This window comes from Ovis canadensis, chromosome 4, assembly GCF_042477335.2.
Source record: "Ovis canadensis isolate MfBH-ARS-UI-01 breed Bighorn chromosome 4, ARS-UI_OviCan_v2, whole genome shotgun sequence".
NCBI lineage: Eukaryota > Metazoa > Chordata > Mammalia > Artiodactyla > Bovidae > Ovis > Ovis canadensis.
This window is the reverse complement of record NC_091248.1, coordinates 115,918,452-115,943,195: the sequence shown is the minus strand read 5'-3', so window position 1 is coordinate 115,943,195 and position 24,744 is coordinate 115,918,452. Positions and strand designations below refer to the sequence as shown.

At 41.3% G+C, this 24,744-nt stretch overlaps 1 protein-coding gene across 3 annotated transcripts in view; it reads left to right on the top strand.

Moving 5' to 3' along the window:
- DGKI (diacylglycerol kinase iota) overlaps positions 1-24,744 on the top strand; it is a 507,168-nt gene that overhangs the window by 435,468 nt on the left and 46,956 nt on the right. For all 3 annotated transcript variants that reach the window (XM_069588482.1, XM_069588483.1, XM_069588484.1), the window contains one exon: positions 3,287-3,312. In XM_069588482.1, the coding sequence (XP_069444583.1) occupies positions 3,287-3,312 (26 nt within the window). The remainder of the gene's footprint in view (positions 1-3,286; positions 3,313-24,744) is intronic.

Below are 24,744 nucleotides of genomic sequence, written 5' to 3'. Positions count from 1 at the left end.
TTTGTTCAGGCCCCTCTGGTCCTTTATTGGATGGTGGGCATGTCTGGGGTGGAGCCTGGAGAGTGCCCACATTGTCACTAATTTGAAGCTTCATATCACTCCCTGGATCCTTCCTTCCTAGCTGACCTAGGAGCTGGCAGACTTGAAGGTAATTTGAAGGTGATGTGATTTTTGAGGAGTTCCAGAATGTGTCTGAGTCCAAATTCTAGTGTATGGTGCCGAAATTAATGCAGTTTAATACATTTTAATCAGGGATCCTCTTTGTTCTAAATAAGACATGGTCCTAGTGTCCAAGGAGCTCACAGCCTAGTGGAGCTTCCCTGGTGGCTCAGTGGTAAAGAATCTGCCTGCCAAGCAGGAGATGTAGATTTGATCCCTGGGTTGGGAAGAAAGGATCTCCTTCCTGGGAAAGGAAATTGCACCCCATTCCAGTATTCTGGCCTGGGAAATCTCATGGACAGAGGAGCCTGGTGGGCTGCAGTCATTGGGGTTGCAAAGAGCTGGACACGACTTAGCAACTAAACCCCCACCGCCGCCACAGCCTAGTGAGAAGGCTGGTGTGTGAAAGTATGAAACAGGGGCACTTAGGGAGAGGACAGGTCAGCTCCACCCGGGGAGGCCCAGCGGCGTTTCTCAGGCAGATGCCTCAGAGCTGATTTTGAGTGGTGTCAGGGTCCCTCCCTGGAGAAGGCACCCCACTCCAGTACTGTTGCCTAGAAAATCTCATGGACAGAGGAGCCTGATGGGCTGCAGTCCATGGGGTCACTACTAGTCGAACACGACTAAGCGACTTCACTTTCACTTTTCACTTGCACGCATTGGAGATGGAAATGGCAGCCCACTCCAGTGTTCTTGCCTGAAGAATCCCAGGGATGGCGGAGCCTGGTGGGTTGCCGTCTCTGGGGTCACACAGAGTCGGACACGACTGAAGCGACTTAGCAGCAGCAGCAGGGTCCCTCCCTGTGTCTGCTTCCCAGATGCCAACTTTCTGTCCACCAGATCTTGGAACCCTCTGTAGTCTTCACATGCAAATGTTTACTTGAAGAAACCACTGAGGTTGAAATAATTTCACACTTCGCCACCCAGTGAAAGTTAAGGCTGTCTCACCATTATTCCTATGTCTGTATTATTGTACTGTTTGTTCACATAATGGACAAAAGTATTTCTGATCAGTAGATAAAGTAAAATGGTATTGGGCATCCCAAAGTAGCTAAAATTGTCCTTCAGCCACTGGGTCCCAATTGAATCATTCTTGCCTCAGTGTTTGCATCCTGTCTCATAAACATTATATTGTTGTTCAGTTGCTAAGTCGTGTCTGAGGTTTGCAGCTCCATGGACTGCAGCACGCCAGGCTTCCCTGTCTTTCACTATCTCCCAGAGATTGCTCAAACTTATGTCCACTGAGTTAGTGATGCCATCCAACCATCTCATCCTCTGTCACCCCTTTCTCCTCTTGCCCTCAATCTTTATCAGCATCAGAGTCTTTTCCAATGAGCTGGCTCTTCACATCAGGTGGCCAAAGTATTAGAGCTTTATCATCAACCTTGCAATGAATATTTAGGGTTGATTTTCTTAATTATTGACTGGTTTGATCTCCTTGCTGTCCAAAGGACTCTCCAGAGTCTTTCCCAGCACCATGATTCAAAAACACCACAGTTCTTCAATGCTCAGTCTTCTTTATGGTCCAGCTCTCACATCTGTACATGACTACTGGAAAAACCATAGCTTTGACTGTATAGAGCTCTGTTGGCAAAGTGATGTTTCTGCTTTTTAATATGCTCCTAGGTTTAGTTGTATTGTGACTGCATATAATATTAGTTATTTAAGTTTGGTAGCTTTATTACCAAACTCATACATTAGCCTTTGGTCATTTCCCTGCTATGGGCTCCAGCAGGCCCATCATTTAGAGAGGACCCCTCCCTCCTGGTTTCTCGCCTCTCGCTTCAAACTTTCAACACCTCTGAAGACAGTATTATACATCTCTTTCTCCCAAGTAAAGCATGAGTTGGTAATCAAGACAGTATCTTTCAAGCTTGGGGGGAATTCATCCACAAGGTTGTGTCTGTATTGGCCCCAAGTAACTTAATTAGTAGTCAGCTGAGAAAGAAAAGAAGGTTTTTATTGTGAAAGGGATTGATGCATTATCCATTGGGATCTTTTGGCATTTTTATTCTCGTTAATGTTACTTTATTTTTGTTTTTTGGCCATGCCCTGTGGCCTGTGGGGTCTTATTTCCCTGACCAGAGTTGGTACCCACACCCCCTGCATTGGAATCAAGGAGTCTTAATCACTGGATCACCAGGGAAGTCCCGTCCATTGCTATTTTAATGTCGTAATTAAACCTGAGCCTCAAATGATAGGTAAAAGTCACCGATTTGTGAAAATTATGTGGGACCCCAGTGGTTGCCCTGTTGTCTGTCTAATCCTGGTTCTGATAGGTTTAGAAACACAAAGCCAACATATAAAGTGTCTATGTCATATCACTCAAACATTAAATTCCACGAACAGTGGAAGCAAAACCCAATAATGCTTAGGGAACATCATGGCTTTTTACTTTGGTTTCATTTTTTATTGTCCAAGTAGATTTCTTGTTACCGATAGACACTTAATCTAGGGCTTATTTACATCCCCAGCATTTTCTCTGGAGAGCTGGCCTTGGGCACTAGTGGCATTGGAGGGATTTTGTCCATCGTCACATTTCTATGAGTTCTTCTTGTGTGTGTGATAAACCCAGACAGTTTAATTAAGTTTATTTCAGTCTTACATCGCCATGCTGACAGACTGTTTTTTAAATCTTATTTATTTGTATATGTGTGGCTGCTCTGGGTCTTCCCTGGTGCGCGAGGACTTTCTCTAGTGGCAGTTCATGGGCTTCTGGTCGTGGTGGCTTCCTTTGTTCCAGAACACAAGCTTTAGGCATGCAGGCTTCAGTAGTTGCGGTGTGCAGGCTCAGTTGCTCTGCGGTATGTGGGATCTCCCCAGATCAGGAATCAAACTCATGTCTACTGCATTACCAGGTGGATTCTTAACCACGAATCCACCAGGGAAGTCCCACTAATAGACTCTTTTAGTAACATCTACCGCTTAACTAATCCAGGTAAGCTTTGGGAGTTACTCGCTGGAACATACCATACAACCAACACATTAATTATACCATCTACTGTATTGAATTTCTGTTTAACTGAATTTTCATGGTGTAATTTCGACAAGATTATTCTTGATCATTGTACTTAGAATTATCAGTATCACTTGCAAAAGATTTATCATGCTTATTGTCTCATTTTAGGTCACCAGTCTCTTCAGAAGATCACGGTAAGAACCTGTCTTACTTATCCTAATTCAAAGGTGAAAGTTGAGCTGTGGGCCTTGCATTTCATTGTCAGCAGAATCATTTAAGAAAATGTCTTTAAGATGTTTGTCTTATGTTTTTTTTTTTAAGTGCCAATTATGAAGTGCTTTTAAAAGCTTAATTCACCCTAGCTAAATTTGGTATCTTGTACTGTCTTCAGATCTGTTACAACTTTTTTTTTTTTTAACAAATATTGCAAAGTTTAATGTATTCTGATTTCTGTCCCGTCTCTGGATACTGTTAACCCTTGAACCATGTGGGGATTAGGAGCACCAATCCTCCACACAGTCAGAAATTTGTGTGTGACTTAGAGTTGACCCTTCGTATCTGTGATCCCTCCATTTTCTTGAATTCAACCAGCTGTGATTCCTGTAGTGCTGTAGTTTTTACTGTTGCAAATAATTCCTCACACAAGTGGACCTGGGCAGGTCGCACTCACGTTGTTCAAGGGTCAACTGTACTTTTTGTGACTTTGGGCTAGTTGTGTGGCTTCTCTGAGTCACAGATTTCACCTTTAAAATGGGGGTGGTAGTATATATTTCCTAAAGTCCCTTCCAGATGGGCCGCTGAGATGTGTGGAGGATGTTATGAGTCTGATATGAGGCTGAGTGGTAGTTGTCTGAGTCGTTACACAGTGAAGATGAGTTATTTACATTTTAAGAGACAACTGTCTTATTCAAAAGAGAATATGTATAGTTTTGTCTCAGCTAGCTTTGGAGTTGTGTGTGTATTCAATCAGTCAGTCAAAAATGTTTACTAAGTGTTTACAGTGGGTCAGTTATATGATCATGTTATACAGGTATGCTGTATGGGGCTATATGCGGGGACAAGATGATGCGTGACACACAGCTTTCTCCCTCAAGGATTTCTTTGGGGGATGGAGTTGGGGGAATGCCACATACCTACTGCTATACAAAACAAAATGCAATTCATCTTATAAAAGAGGGATAAACCAGGACTGTAACAGTACCATGGATGTTCTACTTCATGCTCTTCCTAATTCAGCTGAGGCACCGTTATTTATTCAGGCAATCAAGTAAAAAAAATAAAAGATATGTTTTAAGTTTTCCTCTTCACTGTCTGTTTCCTACCTGGTCACTAAATTCTGCCAACCCTATTTTTTATACTGCTTTTTTCTCTGTTTCCTTTTTCATTCCCATTCCTTTTGTTTAGGGCCTCTCTATGTCTTACTTGGACCTTTAACATTGTCTTCTAACTGATAGCCATTCCTCTAGAATTCCTCCTTTTATTTCACTTTATAACTGCCTATCACCAAAACTGATTATGGCAAAAATCTGCTCACATTGCCTGTGGGATGAAATCTTCTCAATAGACCAATAGTTGTATTCTTCTTTCAATACTGAACTTAACCCTGAACTAGAAAGTCCTGAAAGATGGAAATCTGTCTTCCTCTCCTGCTCATTGTTTCTTTGGGCATCTTTTCCCTTCTCTCTGTGCTCTAGCCATGAGGTAGTATGTATAGTTTCTGAAACTCACCATATTTATCATGTTTCCCACTTTTATCCAGACTGTTCTGACCGAAGTCCCTCCTCATTTTTGTCAAAGACAGTTTATACTTGTCAATCATCCATCCTCCAAGAGAGCTTTCTGCCCTGCTTAAAATTGCAATGCACATTTTTCTTCATTCTAGAATTTGACTTAAAAATTTGATGCTTGATTTACCTGTCTTCCCTGCTAGACTGTGAGTTCTTTGATGAAGATCCCAACAAATAGCAAACATTCAAAAGATGTTTATTAATTGACTATACTGACAAGAGAGCGGGGAGTTTTTAAGCAGACCTGTCCTGCTGCCATATCATAACGTCTTTCCCTGTATTGGAATATAAAGTTGTGTCGTGTTTTATGAAAAATCATAGGGCAGTTATGTTCAGGCCTATCAAGTCAAGTATCGACCATCTAATGATGACCTACTGTTGTTGTCCATCAGTGTTGGTTGACTGGGTTTTTTAAATTGCATATTTAGGAGTCCTTGGATTTCAGGTTCATAAGGTAAACCAGAAATTTATGTTCGGTATTTATTTTGACTAGGGTTTACTGTAATGAACTTTGTTTGCATTTGCCTTCTTCTCTGTATAAGAACTTATTCCCTATTCCAGAATAAAAGGGAGTGAGACTTTAGAATTCCATTTCTATAGTCCATAGTCCACTGGACTATGAGCTATCAGTGAGCACTGCCCATATCCTGAGGAGTCCTGAAAGGTGATGACTACCAGGAAGTCTTGATCAGTATTAACAGCACTTCAGAATCAATTATTTTGAAAATGGGTGTATGTGATCAGTTAAAGACACGTTATCCAAACTTGGGGTTTCTCCATCCTCATGGCTTCAAAATATTTATTACATGTCATGCCTCTTAATTTGATTCTGCAACTTCCAACAGTGATTCAAATATGTAGCATAAACTTACAATGATGATGTAACTAATCTCATCTGATTTTCATTTTCTGGCCCATGTATCCATGGAAAGATATTCTTTTCCTTTATCACCAAGATTTTCTACTAGTACTTAAAATGTGTTTTGTTATGTTTATACATTTTTACATGTTCATGTTTGCTGTGGTTTGCATAAAACCTTAAGTATCATGTCATCAAGCTGTGTTTGGATATAATAATAACACTGCAATATACTTGGAAGAGAAGTAAGAACTAGTAATTTTGCTTTCTCAGAGTTATGGGTAGAAAAATCAAGGCACATCGGCAATCAGATCATGAAATCAGGAAGCTCAGTGCCTCTTGCTTTTCTGTTTTGTTTGCTTTCTGCCAGTGGGCTGGTCCCTCACTCTGACTGGTCCCTTTGGGCATCACCAAAACAGACTTTGTTCTTCAGAAAATCTCATTTTCCAGAGTCCAATAGCCCTGACCTTCTCAATCTCCTCAGATTATCACCCTTTTACAGAAAATGTGCTTGGTTAGCGTGGCTTTGTCATTTTCCTTCTAAGTTTCCATTCCCTTGGCCGTAAAGCGAGGCTGTTCGTATCTACCTTGCCTGCCTTCCTCATGGGACTGTTATGAGTTCAGTTGTGAAATTGTATCTGAAATCACTTTCCCATTTGCGAAAAGCAGCCCTAACATAATGCTGTTGCTGTCCACAGTGGATGGGGAAACATGTGTTGACTATGATGTTTGCTCAGCGTTATGCCCTGCCTTTGACAAGTTAAAAGATGTGCTGGGAATGAGAGGGTGTGTGAGAAATGTTTCTTTCAACATTATCATTAAATATTAAATTTCATTGGAAACTTTTTATGTCTAAGTGAGGAGGAGTAAAAAAACAACACACAATTTAGCTTGCAGTGATAAAGTAAAGGGACAGTGTCTGATTAGATGCGAGGTGAGTAGATATGAGGAATTGATGATTTAAGGCATAAATGAAGTGTAGAACATTTCTAATTGCACCAGAATATCAGAGTTGTTAAGAATAAAGGCTGAAATCTATTGAGTGCTTCTTAGGCAGAAACACTCTGCTAAAGTGTTTCAGCCACGTCACTTCATTTCGTCTGTAACAAATCACAGGACACAGTAAGTGTGTTCTGTTTTTAGGGGAGGAAACTCAAGCGCACTTACATAATTTGCTGATGATGACGCAGCTAGTTAGTGGTGGTGGTAATTTTCACACCTAGTCTAAACACTCAGCTCTTGTTCATTTGCTCACCACGTCCCCAGAGAGCAAAAGAAATGAGTGTCACCATTCAGGTGAATTGATAGAATTGTCGAAAGAAAAACATTTCCCTCTAACAAGAGTTTATTTACTACTGTGTGAGTAATTTCTTTTTAATGACAAACCAAAACAGACCAAAAATAACAACTTTCTCCCTCCTGCTGGGAATGATTTGTCCCTGTAGAAAAAGTAAATACCAATGTCACATTCTCTCATAATTAGTTAACTGAGTGAAACTGAAGCTTCAGGGAAGCCTGCCATGCTGAGTCCCAGGGGGAACATTACATTTGAATGTTACAGCTGGAAGCCGAGTCCTACTCTTTGTCAGAAGATAAGCTTGGCGATGATGGATTGCCCTGTCCTCCCGAGTTTCCACTGCCTTTAATGCCTATCACTTCATCATTTAAATTGCCCCTGGAGCCACCTCCAGTGCCCAGGCTGCCTCTGCTGCTCTGAGCTCTCAGATTTTGCCCTGTCGTCTTAACCTCTTGCCTTTCAGGCTACTCAGATCGCCTCTGTGCTGCTGCTATCTACACCCAGGCAGCAACCGAGGGTCAGCTTCAACCAGTGTCTGTTCACTTAGAAAGTTGAGGACATCCATGGACTCTCCTGAGCAGCAGTGCCAAGCAATCTTGATTCCCCTGGCATGTCTGAAGCACGTGTCCCTCTCCTATCCTTCCCACTAGGCCTGTTGTTGGTAAAAATGGTCCTCACACTACATGGTACTTCTGCTGTTGCAACAGTAACACAGTGAACAAGAATGGGAGGAGGGGTTATCCGGAAATAAAAGTTGTAACATCCGCAGTCACTGGTGTAAGTGCCCAAGGATGAGCCGCTGACAGGCTTGAGGCAGTTTTACTTTGCAGTGGGTCGTGCAGGGAAACAGTGCAGAGTGACCCAGAGCTCAGTACATCAGGGGCTGTCTCTGGCTCAAATACCGTATGTTCATTTTCCTCTCTAGTATAAATATATCCATGTACATAGATTTTGCTGAAATAGAAATACTCATAAAAATATACAAAATTTATTGGCTTGGTTTAAATTATAGCCAAGGGGCCCAGTACTCAGCCCCCAGCCTAAACAGTAAAATATTTGTAGCAGTCTGGAAGCTTTGTGTTTGCCTTTATTATACATTATCTTCCCTCTCCTATGGGATAACTACTGTTCTGCTTTTTTGTTAAGAACTTCCTTGTTATCTATCATTTTATTAAACATATGAATATATATGTATATGTATTCCACATATATGTTTGTATATATATATATGTATAGTTCTGCCTATTTTGAACTTTTTTAAGTTGCGTCCTTTTGCAAACTCTTCTATGGTTTGTATCTTTTGTTTCACGATAGTGTTTCTCTGATTCAAACTGTTGATGAGCAGCTATCATGTTGATGTACAGCTCTACTGTATGAATACAGAACAGTTTACATGTCCAAATTTTGATTAATGTTTAGGTGGACTCTAGGGTGTTTTTGTTTGGTTTCATTCTTTTTGTAAACAATATTGTTATGGACATCTTTTTTATAACTCCTCCTGGTGTCCATTTGCAAGAACGTCTCTGTGGTTTAAACACAGGGATGGCACAGGGTTGTTGTTATTTAGTTGCTACGTCATGTCTGACTCTTTGTGACCACGTGGACTGCAGCATACTAGGTTCCTCTGTCCTCCATTCTTTCTCATATTTCATTAAAATTCGTGCACATTGAGTTGGTGATACTATATAACCATCTCATCCTCTGCAACCCCCATTCTTCTTTTGCTTTCAGTCTTTCCCAGCATCAGGGTCTTTTCCAATAAGTCAGCTCTTTGCATCAGGTGGCCAAAGGGTTGGAGCTTCAGCTTCACCATCAGTCCTTCCAATAAACATTCAGGGTTGATTTCCTTTAGGATTGACTGGTTGATTGCCTTGCTATCCAAGGGACTCTCAAGAGTTCTCCAGCATCACAGTTCAATAGCATCAGTCCTTTGACACTTAGCCTTCTTTATTTTCCAACTCTCACATCCATACATGACTACTGGAAAAACCATAGCTTTGACTAGATGGACCTTTGTCAGCACAGTGATGTCTCAGCTTTCTAATACGCTGTCTAGTTTAGTCATAACTTTCCTTTCAAGGAACAAGCGTCTTGTAATTTCATGGCTGCAGTCACCATCTCGGTGATTTTGGAGCCCAAGAAAATAAAATCTGTCACTGCTTCTGCTTTTTCTCCTTCTGTTTTCCATGAAGTGATGAGACTGGATGCCATGATCTTAGTCTTTTGAATGTTGAGTTTCCAGCCAGTTTTTTCATATGTTTTTAGAGTTCTAACTTCGATGGAAATCTTGATTATCTAGGAGTTACCTTAAATTTGTTCTTCATCCAGGGTGTCTTGATACACATGGACTTTGGCTTCTTCATATAAATTTTAGAAACAAGTTACCAAGTTTTTTGTTGCAAGTCTCATGGCAATGGCATGAATCTATACAACCGTATTAAGACAATTGATATTTTTATGATAATGAGTCTTTCCATCTCAAACCATCTCTGCATTTAATTTTTTAAGACTAATTAACCTTTTAAAGTGCCTATCAACAGAGTTTTATAATTTGTTTCATGAAAGTTTTGACCATATTTTGTCGCTTAACATTTTTAGCGATATTTTATATTTTTAAAATTGTATTTTCAAGTGATTATTGTTGGCATACTAAAAGGCAGATGCCTTAGAATCTTGTTTCAAAATCTCAACCCAAGATTCCTGCTAATATTTATACTCATAGGGATCTTTTGTAAGGAAAAAATTCTATAGGCAATATTATCTACAAGTACTAAGAATTTTGTTTCATCCTTTCCAACCATTATGCTCTGTATGTGTTTTTCTCATTCCTGCTGTGTTGATTAGAACCCTTGGTACAGTATCGAATAGATGTAGAGGTAGTCAGCATCATTGCCTTTTCCTGATTGACAAGTCAGTGCCATCCACAAGTCACCACTGCTTGTGAAGGTCACTGAGAGGGTCGTGGTGCTGCCGGTATGGTTGCTTTGTGGATAGACTTTTAAGGATTTCACCCTTCATTCAAATTTGTTAAATTCAACAAATACTGAATTTTATTGATTTTTTTCATCTTTTGAGATGATAATGTGCTTTTTCTCATTTAGTCTTTTACTGTGGTACACTTCATCAATTGATTTTATAATAGAAAACCTATTATGTGCATGAGATGAACTCAAATTGGTTATTACATATATCTCCTTTGTATATTGCTGGGTTCATCTTACTAATATTCTATTTAGAATTTTTACATCCATGTTCATCAGTGTGATTGGTCTTTGATTTTTCTTTTTTATTGTATGGTATTCCAGGCTGCATAAAATGATTTGGAAACTGTGCCCTCGTTTCCTAATATCTGGAAGACTTTGTGCAACACTTGAGCCATCTATTTCTGTTATATCTTGAAACATCCTCTTAGCAAAATTGTCTGCGGCTGGCATTCCCTTTGTGGGAATAAATTTCAATGACATTTCTATTTTTTAATGTTTATAGAAATAGATTTTCTGTTTTGTATTAAATCAATATTGATAACTATGTTTAAGGGGTTCATCCATTTTATTAAAGTTATTTCTCATTTTGGCATAAATTTTTAAATACTGTCTTATTACCTGGGACGTTTCTATGAGATCTGAGGCTATAGCTGCCTTTTCATTTTTAATATTGTTTGGGCCTGCTTCTTGTGTGTATCTCCCCCACCTCTGTCTCTCTCCCACCAGAGGCTTAGAGATCTGTTTATGTTACTGGCTTTTTAAGAAACTCGTTTTTACCTTCATTGGTCCTCTGTATTATATATTGGTCTTCTGTTTCATTCGTGTCTTATGTTTATAGCTTCCTCTCCTCTAATCATTCGTCTTATTTTTATTCTTTTTCTCCTTTTTCACCCCCTGACACGGACATTTAAGTACAAACATTACCTGAATGCCTTCTCTTACTTGTGTAGCTCCTTCTGAAATTCCATTTCGATGCATGTTAGACATTTTTATGCTATCCTATATGTGTCTTACCCTCCTTTCCCTGTTTTGTTATCTCTTTGTTTCTCTGGACTGCATCCCAAATAAGTTCTTACGAGTTATCTTCATGTTCATTTCTACTAATTTGTATGCATGTTCACTTTAGACTCTTCTAGGTGAGATGCTCATTTCCTTGGCCCTTTATGCATAAGAGTTCTTTAACAACTTCTGCGAGCTTTTCCAGTTGCCAGAGAAAACTACCAGACTCGATTAATATAAATTAAATTCTCCATTCCTGCGTTTGTGTGTACGGATGATTGTTTGGTTCTTGTTTAGAATGCATAGGAGACACAGAGATATTAATTCAAAGAGCGTCTTATTCAGATGATGTCAGTAGATTCGCATAAAGGTCTTTGTTTTTGTGTCTCTTCAGTCCAGTTCAGTCGCTCAGTCGTGTCCGACTCTCTGCGACCCCATGACTCGCAGCACGCCAGGCCTCTCTGTCCATCACCATCTCCCGGAGTTCACTCACACTCACATCCATCGAGTGGGTGATGCCATCCAGCCATCTCATCCTCTGTCGTCCCCTTCTCCTCCTGCCCCCAATCCCTCCCAACATCAGAGTCTTTTCCAATGAGTCAACTCTTCACATGAGGTGGCTAAAGTACTGAAGTTTCAGCTTTAGCATCATTCCTTCCAAACAACACCCAGGGCTGATCTCCTTCAGAATGGACTGGTTGGATCTCCTTGCAGTCCAAGGGACTCTCAAGAGTCTTCTCCAACACCACAGTTCAAAAGCATCAATTCTTCAGCACTCGGCTTTCTTCACAGTCCAACTCTCACATCCATACATAATCACTGGAAAAGCCATAGCCTTGACTAGACGGACCTTTGTTTGCAAAGTAATGTCTCTGCTTTTGAATATGCTATCTAGGTTGGTCATAACTTTTCTTCCAAGGAGTTAGCATCTTTTAATTTCATGGCTGCAATCACCATCTGCAGTGATTTTGGAGCCCAGAAAAATAAAGTCTGACACTGTTTCCACTGTTTCTCCATCTATTTCCCATGAAGTGATGGGACCAGATGCCATGATCTTAGTTTTCTGAATGTTGAGCTTTACGCCAACTTTTTCACTCTCCTCTTTCACTTTCATCAAGAGGCTTTTTAGTTCCTCTTCACTTTCTACCATAAAGGTGGTGTCATCTGCATATCTGAGGTTATTGATATTTCTCCTGGCAATCTTGATTCCAGCTTGTGCTTCCTCCAGCCCAGCGTTTCTCATGATGTACTCTGCATAGAAGTTAAATAAGCAGGGTGACAATATTTGGAACCAGTCTGTTGTTCCATGTCCAGTTCTAACTGTTGCTTCCTGACCTGCCTATAGGTTTCTTAAAAGGCAGGTCAGGTGGTTTTGTATTCCCATCTCTCTCAGAATTTTCCACAGTTTACTGTGATCCACACAGTCAAAGGTTTTAGCATAGTCAATAAAGCAGAAATAGATGTTTTTCTGGAACCCTCTTGCTTTTTCAATGATCCAGCGGATGTTGGCAATTTGATCTCTGGGTCCTCTGCCTTTTGTAAAACCAGCTTGAACCTCTGGAAGTTCATGGTTCACGTATTGCTGAAGCCTGGCTTGGATAATTTTGAGCATTACTTTACTAGCGTGTGAGATGAGTGCAATTGTGTGGTAGTTTGAGCATTTTTTGGCATTGCCTTTCTTTGGGATTGGAATGAAAACTGACCTTTCCAGTCCTGTGGCCACTGCTGAATTTTCCAAATTTGTTGGCATATTGAGTGCAGCACTTTCACAGCATCATCCTTCAGGATTTGAAATAGCCCAACTGGAATTGCATCACCTCCACTAGCTTTGTTTGTAGTGTTTAGTTCCATACAATACCAAGTTTCTTGCTAAGTCCTTTGTAGTCTTTATTTCTTATTCATTTGCGCAGCTTTTTTTCTTTGGGGACACAGTTTTATTTGGGGGTCTACATGGGCAGGTTCCAGGTTGGAAAAGCTTCTGACTCTTTCTGCAGCTATGCTCACCTTGGCCCACTGTACTGTTCCGTGAACACTTGACTGTTGTGAGGCTTCCTACTTTCAGGTCCATGCCCCATTGCTTTCTTGCATAGATGTTGATAGAATGCAGGTCACTTGACTTGTCAGTGTCTTCTCTCCAGCCACTCATAATTTTGAGGTTTGCAAGGATATCTAGTTTGTCTTAAATTTCACCATGTGTTTTTGGTTCTTCTAGTGTCTCTGTCTTTGTATATGTGGAGATTTGGGGATATTCAAAAAGTCTGCTGCAAGTATTACAAGCATCTTTCCACATTTCCTGATTTTTTTTTTAATCCAGCATTTTAGCTTAAAATGTTAAGAAAGTATCTCATTCCTCCTGTTATCTGAAAGAGAAACCTGTATTCATTTTTATTCAAATAATAGTTCCATGCCTTAAGAGTTATATTTTAAAATATTTGTTATCTTCTGAAATTAAAAAGAATAATTGATTTTTGAGAAACTAAGTTTAGAGGGTTTAGTGGTTTTGGTCCTTATGTTTTAGCAAAAATAATTTCAACTACTTCTTTGAAATTATTTGGCATAATATGTGTGGTTAAAGCTAGAAAATTAAGGTTAGTGTTTATTAAAAATTAGTAAGTTCTAGGCAATGGCTTATGGCAGGGCTTCCCAACCTCTGGGGTATAATGCCTGATGATCTGAGGTGGAACTGATGTAGTAATAATAGAATTAAAGTACAGAATAAATGTAGTGCACTTGAATCATCCCCAAACCACCCCCTTCCCATCTATGGAGAAATTGTCTTCTGAAACCAGTCTCTGATGCCAAACTGGTTGGGGACCACTGGCTTAAGAGACTTTCTGTTGAGGTTTAGAGAATTAAATAACTATAAGATCACACCAAACTATTATATACTGAACAAACTGCCCTAAATGTTTTCTGTATGTTTAATTTTCAGTACAATCATAGTACTACTATTATTCCCATTTTACTGATGAGGAAAGTAAGGCATGAATCTATTAGATGACTTGTCCAAGGTCACATGTGTCGGTGGTAAGGCTTAGAACTAGGATTTGAACTCAGATACTCTACATCCAGATCCCACATTTAGCCCATCTATACAATCTCTCAATAGCATGGCTAAGTGTTGAGCTAGTATAATAGGAAATCTTGATTCTTTTGGCTGAAAAGAGACCTCAAAATTATTGGGTTGGAGCTGATCATTAACAAAGAGGTTTTATTTTTTTCTTCTCATAGCAGTGAGCAGTTCCCTTAACAGAGAAGAACAATTTAAAGCTATATTCTTGTCCACTTATTTCACCTCCACACTTTCACAATCAAAGAAACAGGTATCTAATTTCCTGTCAGTAGCACTCACTCTTTAAAGAGGTAGAATTCTTGAAAAGTAGCTATTTCCTTAAGGAAATATCACATATAAAGACAGTTATTGGGTCGGCCAAAAAGTTCATTCAGGTTTTTTTATAACATCTTACCGAAAAACTCGAACAAACTTTTTGAACAACCCAGTATTTTATGACCAGAACAGAGAGTGGATTGAGAAAGTTAGATATTTTTCCCTTTTATATTCTACAAGCTATTTATTAGTAAAATGTAATGAGTAAACGCAGCCAATGATACAGATGGAAACATCTGCTGATCTTTAACTGCCTTACTGGGAAGAATTTTTATCATTCGCCATTGCAGTATGCCACTTTGCAATGACCTTGGGCTAGCAAGTACAAAGTGGTTAGAGTGTTTTGTTTTTGCTCTGTGTGTGTGTGTGTGGGTGTGTGGGTGTGTGTGGGTGTGTGTGGGTGTGTGTGTATTTGCCTCAGTTCACTTTGTGACATGGAAGCCTCTATTGGCTTTTTATTTAGATGCAAACTTTTTAGCGCTCGCTGTTGAGGTTCTTCCTCATCCTGGTTCTACTTCTGTTGCCTTGATGAATTACTTCTACTCCCTGCTCGTGGCCCGTCTCCAGATCCCATCTCCCTCGTACTCACACATCTGTGCCGCTTCTGTGCCCTCCTGCCATCTCTCTGGCGGACCACCTTCCTTGTCCTTCATTCCAGCCCCTCCTCTGTGCTTATTAATTCGGTGTTTTGGAACCACCTCCGTCAATTCTAAGGACAAACAATGATGAATTTTTCTGACAGCTCAAATGCCCATGATTTCTCCTTCCCTATTCACTGTTTTTTTTTGAGCAGATTCCAGTTTTTCTCCCCACAGGCGGTGCTGCCCTTCCTATTTAACTCTGCACTCAATGAATAGAGACGTTGCCCCATTCTGTGCTGTGCCCTGGCACAGAGTTGATTCTCTCTATACAAGTCTCACTGTTACATTTGCTGCAGTATGCGATGTTGGCAAACAGACCCTTCAGTACACATCTTTAAGTTCTATTGTAGCCTCATTAACATTGTTCCCTCTTATAGAAGATAGGTTAGTGCTGGTCCTTTTCCAAAGAAATTCATTACTACTGTGCTGAAAAGATGGCCTTTAATGGTGGTCTCACTGGGTGCTCCCCAGAGGCTCTGAGAAAGAAAAGGATCAGAAATGGCAGCATGCTTTTCCTTGGCTTGTCTTCTTTCACATTTCCTAGGAAAATAGACAATCACTGATGATTAAAAGCAAAAACAAAACAGAACCAGCAAGCAAAACAAAACAAACCCTTACCCTGGGCTTTCTGAAATCAGGTTATATTACTTTACTTCTTCCCTGACCCTACTGTTCTCTCTCATTCCCCCTTATTAAATCTGACTATTGACTGTAACTCTATAATCCTTTGAGCCTTCTGGATTCTTTGGAAGACTTTGCTGGTGATCATTATCTAATTACCTCTTGAAGACTAATTATAGATGTCTGTGTGTGTTGAATGGGGAGCATTCTTTACTAAGATTTATGTACAGCTTCACTTTAGATTGCCTTTGGCCTCAGAGAATATTTAAGTTAAAGGATTTAAAAACATTGCAAAATGAGAAAGCAACAGAAAAAAAGGAGAGAGCTAGGAAGGGAGGAAGGCTAACCTCCTGGTTTGCTTTTAAGTGGATGGGTGGAAAGAGGTCAATCACGGCTGTGTCATGGATCTTCCGGCAACAAGGGAAGCTTTCATAGGTCTCATTCATACAGATACATCCCCTGTTCTACAGGTAAGTGTTTAAAAAGAAAGTAAGAAATGCCTGGCTGGGTCCCTATGTAATCATATATGAGAGCAGAGATGAAGAAGTGAATTGTGCTTGCTTTTTGAACTAATGTTCAAACTGTTTGTTTAAGCTTTTTACTCTAGACAATGATTTTATCTAGTTTATAGTGGTACCTATTTAACCGAGGGGGTAGCAGGTACATTGGCAGCTATGACAGTATTAATAATAGTAGAGTCTTTATATAAGGATCATGGTTAATGTCACACTATTTATCTGTGTTCTACTTGACTAGAAACCCTAAAAGCTAGTGAAAACTTTTCACCATCTGCTCTGTACGTGTGTGCATGCTCAGTCGTGTCCACCTCTTTCTGACCTCATGGAGTCGGAAAGGCCCCTCTGTCCTTGGGATTCTCCAGGCAAGAACACTGGAGTGGGTTGCCATTTACTTCTTCAGGGGATCTTCCTGGCCCAGCGACTGAACCTGGGTCTCCTGCATTGCAGGCAGATTCTTTACTGCTGAGCCACTGGAGAGCCCCCAATTTACTCTAGCTAAAACTTATTTTCTATTTTGATGGCTTTTTCTTACAAAGAATTGAGTTAGTGCTGTTGGTGACTGGTATCTTTAAATCATAATCTTAGACTAAGCCTCTCATCACAAGTACCAGCTGCAAAATATTAGAATGCATTGCCCTTTCTTTCAGTTGGCTCCTGGAAGTTAGTTCTGGATGTGTTACTTCAACCTGTATGTTCCAGAATCTAGAAGCAATTTTCCAGTGTGTATTTCTGTCTGCCCACAATGCCCATTATAGCTTCTTAGGCCGGTGCTCTCCTGCACAGAGCTTGGAAAATCATCATCAGTCCAGCTCTTCTTTAGCAAAATAATGAAGTCAACTGAATGCTTCCTCTCTTTGCCAGCCTTCTGTATCAGCCTCTTTTTCTGGGTCCATTTTGGATGCTCTGAATTTTAGGGGATGACTTTCTTAGCTTCATGCATCATCCCTTCTTCCAGTCATCACAACTCCACACAGTACCTGTGAGAGGTTAATCACCTCTGCATTTCCTTTCACCAGCTCTGCAGCTCTATTTTCTGCACTTTCACTCATCAGAGCCAGAAAAGTATGGGGCATGGAGACAACAAAACCTGCATCCCCCGTGGCTGACCAGGGGAATGGTGGGAAGAGAGGACCTGGTTTCATCACCATAGTGCCATCTGACAGTCGGTACAGCCGAATAAGGGGGAGAAAAGGCTTCTTTGTCAGCCTGGGTCTATACACACTAGCTGTGTGCCCTTGAGCAGATGTCAGCCTCAGCCAGCCTCACTTTCTTCATCCTTCAGATGAGGTTGATAGCCATAATACTATATATTACTGTCAACTTCCCATGAGGATCAAATCAGATAATGTAGGGAAAGCATTTAGCTCTATGCCTAGTACATAGTGTGCTTGCAAGTATTAACTAAAGAAAGAGACACAACAAGAGAGTAAAAATGCAGCAGAGAACAGAGAAACTATCAATGTCAAATAACCAAAATGAGTAAACCTGCTGGATCCTATTAGCATGGGCTTATGACTTTATTTAAGGCTGTTTTATAAATTTACTGGAACTAAACAACTCCTTTAGGAAGCCCAACAGACAGAGAAAGACTTTATCTTTCTGGGCAGTGGTCAGGCGAGCATGGATGGTGGTATCAGGCAAAGACCAAGAGCCTTGGTCTTAGCGTGAGAAGGTCTAGGCACCACCCTTCACAGGTTGAGTACCCTGGGCAGAGCAATGCTTTCACGCCTTGGTCTCTTCATTGAACTGGCCAAGCTGGCTGACGCTGACACCGGAGACCCCTTCTGTTCTATAGATTCAGACCTCGGAGCCAGGAAAGGATATTGGACAATGAAGCACATGAGGCAAACCCATTTCGGAAAAGTATTTTGGAGACTCGTATGCCCTGTTAGTGTGTGGATTCCTGTAACTGAGTGCCAGTCTGTTTCTTCTGCCTGGGCAACAAACAGCTCTGCTATTTGCATACCTCACCATGCACCCATCTTCCAAAAAGACAGGAACTTTGAAAGGGCATAAAGGCTGCAGGCAGCTTTCACACTGTAGCTTTTTTTTTTTAATGAAGGTAGCAACATACATTACTATTTAATTATGCAGCTTCTAGCTTCTCTCCTGACAAAGCAAAGCCTCATTGCTTATTGAAAAGGGGCCTTGTAATCAGTCAGAATCCACTCAGTTGTGCTTAGCCTGGTGGCATTCCCATCCCCTCTCTCCACTCCAGGAAGTGAAGGCAGTTTTTTCAGCCACGGAAAAATCAGAGTGCTGTTTTATAAGGTAACACAAATGGCATTTCAGCCATACTATGTCAGCAGCAGTTTGCTCTGTTTGTCTGACCAGGTGTCTCTTTGGTCCTTGAATCTTCCTCAACTAACCCTGAGGGCTTCTCGTTCTCAGAAAACATGACCCATTCACAGACATTCTTCTTCTGGTATTGATTTCCCAGTGACCTTTCCTTTTTTCCCTCTTGTCTATATTTAAGCTCTTTTTATCTTCAAGGAAAAGAATGATGGTCATGGCCAAGGTTATATTTGGAAAATGGAATTGCTGAGTGATTTTCATTGACATTTTTAAAAAAAGTCGTTGACCTCACATTGCTCTCTGCTTATTGGAAGTGCCCTCTATTTATGACTCATTTCTCCCTGCCCCCATTTTAGCTCTCTCTCTTTTTTATCCTTGGCCTTGCTGCAGGCCATGTGGGTTCTTAGTTCCCAACTAGGGATCAAACCCGCGCCCCTTGCACTGAAAGTGCAGCATCTTAACCGCTGGACCACCAGCGAGGTCCCTCAGCTTTCCTTCTTTATCAAGTGGAACTGCTTTTCGCTTTGCCCTCAATACCTCTATGCCGGAGTGTCTTCTCTATATAAAACTTTGCTCCCATCATTTTTTGCCAGTGCAAATCTTCCCTTTTGAGACAATTTCTAACAAATTCCCTACAAAATTGTTCCATACATCATGCTGCTTTAGCAAGCAGGGCTCCCTGTGTCTGTGTCAACGTACATGTCATTTTGTAGTTACTCTTACCTTTCTGTCTTTCAGTTCAGTCCCTCAGTTGTGTCCGACTCTTTGCGACCCCATGAATCACAGCACGCCAGGCCTCCCTGTCCATCACCAACTCCCGGAGTTCACTCACACTCGCGTCCATTGAGTCCGTGATGCCATCCAGCCATCTCATCCTCTGTCGTCCCCTTCTCCTCTGCCCCCAATCCCTCCCAGCATCAGAGTCTTCTCCAGTGAATCAACTCTTTGCATTAGGTGGCCAAAGTACTGGAGTTTCAGCTTTAGCATCATTCCTTCCAAAGAAATCCCAGGGTTGATCTCCTTCAGAATGGACTGGTTGGATCTCCTTGCAGTCCAAGGGACTCTTAAGTGTCTTCTCCAACACCACAGTTCACAAGCATCAATTCTTCGGCACTCAGCCTTCTTCACAGTCCAACTCTCACATCCATACATGACTACTGGAAAAACCATAGCCTTGACTAGACAGACCTTAGTCGGCAGAGTAATGTCTCTGCTTTTGAATATGCTATCTAGGTTGGTCATAACTTTTCTTCCAAGGAGTAATCGTCTTTTAATTTCATGGCTGCAGTCACCATCTGCAGTGCTTTTGCAGCCCCAAAAAATAAAGTCTGACACTGTTTCCACTGTTTCTTTATCTATTTCCCATGGAGTGATAGGACCGGATGCCATGATCTTCATTTTCTGAATGTTGAGCTTTAAGCCAACTTTTTCACTCTCCTCTTTTACTTTCATCAAGAGGCTTTTGAATTCCTCTTCACTTTCTGCCCTAAGGGTGGTGTCATCTGCATATCTGAGGTTATTGATATTTCTCCCAGCAATCTTGATCCCGACTTGTGCTTCTTCCAGCCCAGCGTTTCTCATGATGTACTCTGCATATACGTTAAATAAGCAGGGTGACAATATACAGCCTTGACGGACTCCTTTTCCTATTTGGAACCAGTCTTTTGTTCCATGTCCAGTTCTAACTGTTGCTTCCTGGCCTGCATACAGATTTCTCAAGAGGCAGGTTAGGTGGTCTGGGATTCCCATCTCTTTCAGAACTTTCCACAGTTTATTGTGATCCACACAGTCAAAGGCTTTGGCATAGTCAATAAAGCAGAAATACATGTTTTCCTGAAACTCTCTTGCTTTTTCCATGATCCAGCGAATGTTGGCGATTTGATCTCTTGTTCCTCTGCCTTTTCTAAAACCAGCTTGAACATCAGGAAGTTCACGGTTCACGTATTGCTGAAGCCTGGCTTGGAGAATTTTGAGCATTACTTTACTAGCGTGTGAGATGAGTGCAATTGTGTGGTAATTTGAGCATTCCTTGGCATTGCCTTCCTTTGGGATTGGAATGAAAACTGACCTTTCCAGTCCTGTGGCCACTGCTGAGTTTTCCAAATTTTCTGGCATATTGAGTGCAGCACTTTCACAGCATCATCTTTCAGGATTTGAAATAGCTCTATTGGAATTCCATCACCTCCACTAGCTTTGTTCCTAGTGATGCTTTCTAAGGCCCACTTGACTTCACATTCCAGGATGTCTGGCTCTAGATGAGTGATCACACCATCGTGATTATCTGGGTCGTGAAGATCCTTTTTGTACAGTTCTTCTGTGTATTCTTGCCATCTCTTCTTAATATCTTCTGCTTCTGTTAGGTTCATACCATTTCTTTCCTTTATCGAGCCCATCTTTGCATGAAATGTTCCCTTGGTATCTCTAATTTTCTTGAAGAGATCTCTAGTCTTTCCCATTCTGTTGTCTCTATTTCTTTGCACTGATCGCTGAAGAAGGCTCTCTTATCTCTTCTTGCTATTCTTTGGAACTCTGCATTCAGATGCTTATATCTTTCCTTTTCTCCTTGGCTTTTCGCTTCTCTTCTTTTCACAGCTATTTGTAAGGCTTCCCCAGACAGCCATTTTGCTTTTTTGCATTTCTTTTCCATGGGGAAGATCCCTGTCTCCTGTACAATGTCATGAACCTCATTCCATAGTTCATCAGGCACTCTATCTATCAGATCTAAGCCCTTAAATCTATTTCTCACTTCCACTGTATAATCATAAGGGATTTGATTGAGGTCATACCTGAATGGTCTAGCAGTCTTCCCTGTTTTCTTCAATTTCAGTCTGAATTTGGTAATAAGGAGTTCATGATCTGAGCCAGTCAGCTCCTGGTCTTGTTTTTGTTGACTGTATAGAGCTTCTCCATCTTTGGCTGCAAAGAATATAATCAATCTGATTTCAGTGTTGACCATCTGGTGACGTCCATGTGTAGAGTCTTCTCTTGTGTTGTTGGAAGAGGGTGTTTGCTATGACCAGTGCATTTTCATGGCAAAACTCTATTAGTCTTTTCCCTGCTTCATTCCGTATTCCAAGGCCAAATTTGCCTGTTACTCCAGTGTTTCCTGACTTCCTACTTTTGCATTCCAGTCCCCTATAATGAAAAGGACATATTTTTTGGGTGTTAGTTATAAAAGATCTTGTAGGTCTTCATAGAACCATTCAACTTCAGCTTCTTTGGCGTTACTGGTTAGGGCATAGACTTGGATTACTGTGATATTGAATGGTTTGCCTTGGAAACGAACAGAGATCATTCTGTCGTTTTTGAGATTGCATCCAAGTACTGCATTTTGGACTCTTCTGTTGACCATGATGGCTACTCCATTTCTTCTGAGGGATTCCTGCCCGCAGTAGTAGATATAATGGTCATCTGAGTTAATGGACCCTTTCCAGTCCATTTTAGTTCACTGATTCCTAGAATGTTGACATTCATTCTTGCCATCTCTTGTTTGACCACTTCCAATTTGCCTTGATTCATGGACCTGACATTCCAGGTTCCTATGCAATATTGCTCTTTACAGCTTCGGACCTTGCTTCTATCACCAGTCACATCCACAGCTGGGTATTGTTTTTGCTTTGGCTCCAACCCTTCATTGTTTCTGGAGTTATTCCTCCACTGACCTCCAGTAGCATATTGGGCACCTACTGACCTGGGGAGTTCCTCTTTCAGTATCCTATCATTTTGCCTTTTCATACTGTTCATGGGATTCTCAAGGCAAGAATACTGAAGTGGTTTGCCATTCCCTTCTCCAGTGGACCACAATCTGTCAGACCTCTCCACCATGACCCACCTGTCTTGGGTTGCCCCGCAGGCATGGCTCGGTTTCATTGAATTAGACAAGGCTATGGTCCTAGTGAGATTAGATTAACTAGATTTCTGTGAGTATGGTTTCAGTGTGTCTGCCCTCTGATGCCCTCTTGCAACATCTATCATCTTACTTGGGTTTGTCTTACCTTGTGCATGGGGTATCTCTTCACAGCTGCTCCAGCAAAGCACAGCCACTGCTCCTTACGTTGGATGAGGGGTATCTCCTCCTGCCACCCTTCCTGACCTTCAATGTGGGATGGCTCCTCTAGGCCCTCCTGCTCCCACACAGCCACCACTCCCACTCCTTGGACGTAGGGTTGCCCCTCCCGGCTGCCTGCTCCCTGTCGCTGCCCTGGCCTCGGGCGTGGGGTTGCTCCTTCCTGCTGCCGCCCTTGGCCTCGGGCACCGCCCCTGGCCTTGGATGTGGGGTGGCTCCTCCTGGCCACCGCCCCCAGCCATCACCCCCAACCTTGGACGCGGGGTAGCTCCTCTCAGAGCTTTTTCTGTCTTTATAATATATGAATCCCTAAGAAGGATGAAGGTTTAATTTTCATTTCCTTTCTTAGAAGCTGAACAGTAAAATCTGCTGTTTAATAAAGATCATTGAAGTTCAACTCATATACTAAAGCCTATTCTATTTTGTATCTTACCTGTAGAGAAAGCATTAGAACTAACCAAGAACTTTATCATTCTTGCCTCTAAGGTATGATCTTGCTTCATCAACTTAGCATAATACTTAAGTGAAAGATAAAGCTTATTTTTCATTCCTCTGAAATAAAATGTTTGATTTTTCTATGCTTCCAATTCACAGCTGTCCACGTACACATATCAGCATATGACAGATGTGTGTATGTGTGTGTGTGTGTGTGCTTAGTCATGTTTGACTCTTACGACTCCATGAGCTGTAGCCACAGTCCCCTCTGTCCATGGGATTTTCCAGGCAAGAATACTGGAGTAAGTTGCCACTTCCAGGGAATCTGGGAGATTTTCCCAACCCAGGGATCGAACCCGTGTCTCCTTCATTGGCAGGCAGATTCTTTACCACTGAGCTACCTGGGAAACCCACATGCTGATATGGGAAGAGTCAAAATTTATGGTTTTATTATAACCTAATTCCAGCTATAAAGTTTCTTGTCTGTCTTCACATTTACAAGTAAGGACAGAATCTAAAAGTTTTATCTGTTAGAAAAATGGTGTCGTTTCTGATTCTTTGTGACCCTATGGACTGTAGCCCTCCAGGCTTCTCTGTCCTTGGGATTCTCCAGGCAAGAATACTGGAGTGGGTTGCCATTTCCTCCTTCAGGGGATTCTCCTGACCCAGGGATCAAGCCCGTGTCTCCTTTGGCTCCTGTATTGCAGGTGGGTTCTTTACTATAATGGTGCACTTCTGTTAGACGTGCATTTCAGTGATGTGTGTCCCTGAAAGTGACTTTTGCTGTGTCAACTCCTCCTTGGCTTTATTTTGTTACAGAGAGGGGTGTTTGAGCTAAACCCAGTCTTCCTGTCAGTCACAAAGGTCTTCATCTGACAGAGTGGTCAGCATGCTGCTAGGCGATGATAAGGAACTCAACAGACATCCTGGTGACTGGATGACCTGTAGACCTCTCATCTGTTTGAGCTCAAGAGCACAATCATTCATTCTTGGATCCTGGCCTTAAATGCCACTTCCCATACAGTCTTGATGTTTGGTTAAAACCAATAACCATCCGTCACTTTCAAGCCCCGTCAGATCTGCTTGTGGCTATCGGTGAATGATATATGAGCACACTTTTCCAACCTAAGTTCCTTTTAGAGGTCCTGAAGGACACTGCTAAAATACATCACGTGCATTTAAGGAGACCCGTCACAGAAGGAAGGCAGCCTGACATCGAGGGAAAGAAGGAAGCCCAAGCCCCAGAGCTGTCACCCAAGATCCTCGGGGAGAGTTGTCAGGACTGTGGCCAGCAGCCCTTCTTCTCCTGGGCACCTTCCGCTCATCTGTGAGGCTAACAGCGTCCTTATTTCTTAGATCTATCTCTCTGGCCCTCTCGGGATGGTGCTTCATCATCCAAATGCCAAGAAAGAAAAAAATCAGCAAAGTTCATCAATCTAAATTGAAGTCTCTCAGCATTCTAGGGATGAAGGACTTTTGGAAAATACTAGAACTTCCTTTTTAATCTCGGACATTCCAAAAGCAGTTTGCCATGCACTAAGTATTTTAATATGTATGACTTTATCCACATGATAAGGAGAAAGAGTGTTATTGTATACTACAATTATTTAGGGTTCATGAATTCAGTGAGTTGTAGTCAGATTAAAACTCTTGACTAATAGGAAAAATCCTCACTGTGGATGGAGGCTTAATATTTATTGAACAAAAATAGTTGAGAGGATTTTATAATCTTAATG